The sequence below is a fragment of the Nicotiana tabacum genome, chromosome 1 (assembly GCF_000715075.1).
Source record: "Nicotiana tabacum cultivar K326 chromosome 1, ASM71507v2, whole genome shotgun sequence".
Taxonomy (NCBI): domain Eukaryota; kingdom Viridiplantae; phylum Streptophyta; class Magnoliopsida; order Solanales; family Solanaceae; genus Nicotiana; species Nicotiana tabacum.
In genome coordinates this window covers 218,141,004-218,147,635 of record NC_134080.1, presented here as the reverse complement: position 1 = coordinate 218,147,635, position 6,632 = coordinate 218,141,004, and the positions used below count along the sequence as shown (strand labels likewise).

Below are 6,632 nucleotides of genomic sequence, written 5' to 3'. Positions count from 1 at the left end.
CTACAAGATTATTACGTACTAATGCACACGAAAAAAGTGGGTATAATCACAAACTCATATTGCATGACCATGAAACATGATAAAAAGAACCTGGACGTTACGGCGAAGCAGTGAATATTTGTCACTAGGTTATTTCCTATAGACCTACTATATTTCAGGTAAATCAGAGTTTGTCAAAAAAAATCTACAAAATCAACATGTACTAATACATACAAAAAAAATAGATGTAATCCAAACTCGTGTTGTATGTCCATAAAATACCATAAAATAAACCCGAATATCAGGGTGGCGCAATAAATATTGGTCACTAAATCATTTCTTGAGGATTTACAAAAATTTAGGCCAGTCGGAGTCCTTCAAAAAAATTCTACAAAATCAGCATATATGAATACACAAGAAAAAATGGATATATTCATAAATTGGTGTTGCATGACCCAAAATACCAAAAAATAACCTGAAAATCATGACGAAGTAATGAGTATTGGTCATTAGTTTGTTTTCTATGGACCTATAAAATTTCAGGCTAAGGAGCCTGTCAATAGTATTCTACAAAATCAGCATATATTATTACAAACAAAAAAGTGGATGTAATCATAAATTAATATTGCATGACCACGAAACGTTATAAAATGAATCCGAAAACCATGGGGAAGCAATGAGTATTGGTCACTAGGCTGTTTTCTACAGACCTACAACATTTCAGACCAATTGGAGCCCGTCAAATTTTTTTTACAAAATCATCATGTATTAATACAACAATAACGATCCATTAAAATCTTACTAGTAAGGTCTAAGGAGAATAGTGTGTACGCAAATCTTACCCCTATCCGAGGGAGTAAAGATTTTATTTTCGAAAGACCCTCGGCTCAAGAAGACATCATGTACTACTCCCTACGGTCCACAATAAGTGACTAATTTGCTTTTTTATTTTGGTCCAAAATAAGTATTCATTTATATAATCAAGAAAAAATTCAATTTGTTTTTCCAAAATTACATTTATGTACGTATCGCTAAAAAATTTTTTACTCCTCACATTAACTATGTTGCAATATTTAATTAAGGGTAGTTTAGTCACACTAACTATTTTTGTTTAGAATTTATTATTTTGTTAATGAACGTGCCTAAAGCAAATTCATCACTTATTATGGATCAGAAAAAATAATATAAAAAAATATATTAATCATAAATTCGTATTACATAACTCCGAAATGCCATAAAATATTGATTACTAGGTCGTTTCTGCGTACGTACAAAATTTTAAACCGATCACAAGCGGTAAAAAAACGAAAAAGTGTTTGTTTCTCGTTTTTTTGTTAGTTATCACCGTTATCAAAGGCAGACGCTAGCACAAAGCGGTCAACGAAACCAGAAAGAACAAAAAAAATTAACTCAATTGTGACTTAAAACCCTAACCCTAGCTTTGAAATGCAGAAACAACCACCGCACACGGCGGATTCCGACATCCCAAACCTCGCGAACATCAAGGTCAAATGTTCATCGCCGCGTTTTCCACCACCTACCACTCCATCCGCCACAGAGACCCCCACTGCCGGTGCACAACGCAAAATCGGAATCGCCGTTGATCTCAGTGACGAATCCGCCTTCGCCGTTAAATGGGCTGTCCACCACTACCTCCGTCCTGGTGACGCCGTTATCCTTCTTCACGTCCGCCCTACCTCCGTCCTCTATGGTGCTGATTGGGGTTCTGTTGATCTCTCCATTATCGATCCCGATAACGTAGAGTCTCACCGGAAGCTTGAAGATGATTTCGATAATTTTACTGCCACTAAATCTTCTGCTTTGGCTCAGCCGCTTGTTGATGCACAAATTCCGTACAAAATTCATATTGTGAAAGATCATGATATGAAAGAGAGGCTTTGTCTTGAGGTTGAGAGGCTAGGATTGAGTGCAGTTATTATGGGTAGTCGAGGATTTGGGGCAACGAAGAGAGGAAATGATGGGAGGCTTGGAAGTGTTAGTGATTACTGTGTTAGGCATTGTGTTTGTCCTGTTGTAGTTGTGAGGTATCCTGATGAGAAGGATGGTGGAAATGCTGCTCGTAAGCCGGTAGTTTCTGTGGCGTCTGCGGCAAAAGAAAATGAGGAGGAAACCGAGTATCATGATGCTTCTGATGATCGCCAAGGTATGTTGCAAAAAAAACTGATGTAACTGTTGGTTCGTAGCTCCTTATACTAATATTCTTTCAGTTACTTTCAAATCTTTGCGTGAAAGAGGAAAGTGGATTTTGTGTTGATTAAATTTATGCAACTTCTGCTACTGGTTATCAGTTTGTGCGTTTCCTCATTGAATGAAAGATCTTTCATATTTTATAATGTAAAATTTAATTTGGTATACTGCTGCCAATTCTGACACTTGGTGATGCTTTATAGCAAATAAAATGATAAGAGAGTAAAACTGGGTGGATTACTCCCCATAATAGCTGCATTAATGCAATGCCTTTTACAGTGTATGCATATGATTTTGTCCCGCAAAGTGTGAGAAACCTGTAAATTTTTATAACTACTACATTGGCAACAATATGTAAGAACACGGGCTTTAAAGGTAATGAAATGTGAGCATTGTTTTGGATTAACTAAAACAAATGCCTAATCTTGAAACGAGAACTTGGACAAAAGAATCCTCAATAAAACTTATTATTGCAATGCTCACTCATGTGTGCTGAATCTTGAGGCTACTCTATTTTAAATTGTCTAACTCCATGAAGCAGGATCGCAACCAGCCATAGGAAAAGGCTCGAAAACGGATAATTGACTTAAGGTTGTTTAAGATCCTTTGAAGAGGCAATAAGCGAAAGGTACATTGCTTGTTACTTTTATTTTCACAGTGAATATCACTTCTCTTCTTTCATTTTAAATTACTTACTTTAAAATATGAAACGTTGTACTTTTGTTGCTCGCATAACTTACAAATTGTACTTGTATTGCTTAGAGTAGAACTTATGGCATGATTCACTGTACGAGCTATCTCCTGCTGTATGAGATCAATGGGGTTCTTGTTAAGTTTTGACTCTTTAATGAAGTTTGTGAGTGGACTTTTGATAAGATGAATTCAGATTATTGTTTCTTCTTGTTAAAAAGAAAACCTAGTGTATTAAGTTAATTTGGCACCACTACAGGCTGCTTTTGAGCTTAACATTTTAATGAAAAGATTTGTTAGGACTGGCTTGTGTGCTCCGCACTTTTTACCTCTAAGCCTAATTCTTCCTTGGGTTAATGGATGACAATTGTAAACATGAATTCCATAACAGATTTTAGGAAGATTTAATTTTGTGATAACTGTCTTTGGTTGTGAAAATGGGGGGAAAATAAAGCAGGTGTGTGATGTTGAAATAACAACTTTGACAAAGGAAACCACGGTTTATTCTAGAGTCAATTTGATTTGACTTTCCAATATTTGAACTCCAGACCTTATTGAATTCTTGTAGTCTTGGCCTAAGCTTGATTTTGCCGTATGGATTGGTGGTTTAATGTGTATGCAAGCAGACACTTGTTTGCATGGCCACTATATTTGAATTTGTAGAGCTGTGGGTGATGTCAAATCAACTTTGTCATTTCACTAAAGATTACATAGATGAATCATTTCTCTATCCACTGTTCTTTATTGGAGGACACATTGCAAAAGATGTTGGGAGGAGAATACTAGTGGGAAGGATGCAACATCTCTTTCTGTCTGGTATTTTCAGTTATTGGTCCACTGATAATGTTCTTTGCCAGAATGAGGAGCTTCTTTTCTTCCCTGAAGAAAAATCACCTTTTGACAATTTTCATGCCATTTGTTCTGCTCTTGTAGGAGGTTCATGCATTATCCGTTATATCTATAAATTAGAGGTCCCGAGCAATATGCATCCAAATTGTTTAATAGTCTGTTAATTGATGATTGCTAAGACCATTGTTGGTTGATAGAGTCTCTTCATGGTTTAGTTAGAAAATGACAGTTTCTTCAAAATATTGGATAACCTCCTTTTCCCTTCCTGAAAACAAAATTGCATACCTTGTGTTTCGGAGAAAAAATAGAATCTTTTTTTGATCGGTAACAATAGAAGTTTTTCTTTTCAGTGAACTTTTCCTAAAAATAGTTATGACTACCGAAACATAAAAATTGAACTTTGAAACATAAGTGACAAAGAGGCATTTGTATCTCCCTTCATTATAACAACAAGAAAATTATTTCACCGACTTTAACATGTACATACAACTTAGAGTCACTATTATATCCATATTTTAACATTTAGAGACAGAGATGCGTTCTCTTAGCTCGACTGTTTAAAAAAATATCTTTGACATTGATTTTCCCGGTAAGTGTAACATCCTGCTTAGGATCAAGGACATGGGTTTGATCTGTGCAGATTGCCATGCAGAGAGTTGCAAACCAGTCGAACCAAGTTCTTGTATGCCCTTATATTTTTTATGCAATTGATATGTACGCTCTGATGTGCAGATAACCTTTGAAGCCTTTTCATCACCAACTCTGTTGTCTATTGACTCTATGATTACTGATAGTTTTCTGTTTGTTTGCTAAGACGTTGATATACCTGCTTCTTTGGTGACAGATTCCGAGCAGAAGTTGCGATGAACATTCCTTTTGCTGCACAAAACTTGAGCGACTTGTGAGAACCACTTGGTCTTTTGTTATATCTGGAGTCATCTTCTGTAACTGAATTGTGGTTGCTCCTCTCTCTCATCTTCACCTTGTCACAGTTGGCTAGATGATCTTGTCATCTTCTCTTGAGGTTGTCGTCTTCGTACGGTTTCACTTAATGTGTGCCTTTTTGTCATTAATGACTTTCTGGTGAAATCTAAACTACTTGAACTTTTAAGACTTAATTTCTATGTTCCTGTTGTTAGCACGTCCTCAAGCTTAGTTAGATATGCATTAAAATTTTCTTGTTAGTATTGATGTAGTCTATTGGTAGTCCCACTTTTACTTTTATCTACTATGATGACAAGCAAATACTGATAAGCATGGATGAGAAATCATTTTAGTCATCAATTTCATGTTTTCTGCCTTTTCCCTTATCCTAGACCACTGCCCTGTATTTGTTGCCTTTCTTCGGCTGCGATGGGTTAATATCTCTAGACCATAGCTGCACTTGGATGTTGCCTAGAACAGTTGTTACTAGTGTCCCTTTTCCTTTTTCGTGGTTTATGAAGGCAATGCATACCTGAAAATGGACTTGTTTGACTAGCTAATTTGGTAGAATTTAACCTGTTATGAGCTAGATGGAATCATGGAAACTTGATGTTTCAGAAGATAGGCATAAATTTGCCATCTGACAATCACATTCTGAGTCATATAAGATGATAAGTTGAATACATCTTTGGCTTGTGAGATGTTTATGTGTTATATCTTTTGTTTGTTGGGAAGAATGTTAATATACAAGAATGAGTGATTTGATGCTTCCTTTATTCAACAAGGGGCTAACATAACTGGATGAAGTCCTTAGAGCGATTTGTAAGTGATAGAGACTCAAAATTGACACGTTACAAATAGTGTTACATACAATTTAAAAAAGAAGCCAAATATAGATAATACAACCTTTGACTTGTTTCACTAGAATGTACTTCCCTTTATTCAAGGGTATCGCCGAGTACTCCATGAACTGAATGCAAATCTTGAAGATTAAGGACAAAAAATATTAGGTGATTTTCTCTATTTGCATAAGTCTTAGTGGGTACCATAAAAAATGGGGCTGCTCTTCCCTTAACAAGAAGTCTCGATTTCGAGTTTTGGATATGAAATTTTTTTTGGTAGGGAGCGTTTTCCTTGGAATGGGGTCCTACGCGGGTGGGAAATCAAAAAAAGTCTTAGTGGGGTGGAATTATTCAGTACCTATGTTTGTGGGAGATAGCAAGTAACCTGTGGGATAGATGGGGTGTGTTGAGCTATTTCGAACACCATATTTTCTTCTTTTTTTTTCTTTTTTTTTTTGAAAAAGAATTTACTCCAAGTCCTGGGTATAGAAAAATCATTGGTAGAGAGCGCTTCTCCCCGAATGAGGTCCTACGCGGTGCGAATTCGGATATAATCGAGTTCCAATACAGGTACCGAATACTGGATTGGAAACAAAAAAAATACTAAAAGGAAAGTATTGTAGAAAAGAAGAAAAGTGCAAGAATGCAGGGAAGAGGGGCTGCACTTTCCCAAGTAAATAATAACCACAACTTTTGATTTGTTGAACCTGAAGGCCATCCCTCTGCACTTGAAAAAGAGTGGTCCAAGTACTCCTTAGCTTTTCAGCTTCGAAAACTGTTCATCAGTACCAGAGTAGTTAACTACTCCATCCAACTACTGTTACCAAGAGACAAAAGAGGGGGTGGGGGGGTGGGGTGGGGGGATTCCAGAAAAAGTTGAAATTTCACATCCAACTAAAAATGGAGGGAGCAATATCTACCACCTCCTCTCAAATGGTATATGGCTTAATTCAATTTACTAGGATTCAATAACAACATACTCACTATAATTTGATGGGGTTTGAGGAGAGTAGAGTGTACGTGAACCTTACTCCTACCTTGTATGAGATAGAGAGACTGTTTTCAATAGACCCTCGGTTATTGATCAGCTTACGAGGATTGACCTGATTAATTTTAATTTAGTAACATATTATTTCCTTT

The 6,632-nt window shown here is 36.4% G+C and overlaps 1 protein-coding gene across 2 annotated transcripts; it reads left to right on the top strand.

Annotated features, from left to right (window-relative positions):
* The first annotated feature begins 1,278 nt into the window (after nt 1–1,278).
* LOC107808755 (universal stress protein PHOS34) lies at nt 1,279–4,844 on the top strand. 2 transcript variants are annotated; one of them, XM_016633322.2, is made up of 3 exons: nt 1,279–2,143; nt 2,729–2,815; nt 4,571–4,844. In XM_016633322.2, the coding sequence occupies exons 1-2, from the start codon at nt 1,426–1,428 to the stop codon at nt 2,770–2,772; spliced, it is 762 nt and encodes a 253-aa protein (XP_016488808.1). In that variant the 5' UTR covers nt 1,279–1,425; the 3' UTR covers nt 2,773–2,815; nt 4,571–4,844. The 2 variants fall into 2 exon arrangements, with proteins under 2 accessions (XP_016488808.1, XP_016488807.1); XM_016633321.2 differs by having other exon boundaries at nt 2,726–2,815.
* Nucleotides 4,845–6,632: the final 1,788 nt, after the last annotated feature.

Bases quoted from the DNA above. Each gene is read 5' to 3' on its own strand.
- LOC107808755 (XM_016633321.2), top strand. From the start codon at position 1,426: ATGCAGAAACAACCACCGCACACGGCGGATTCCGACATCCCAAACCTC. The intron at 2,144-2,725 runs GTATGTTGCAAA...AACTCCATGAAG, and splicing joins TGCTTCTGATGATCGCCAAG to CAGGATCGCAACCAGCCATA.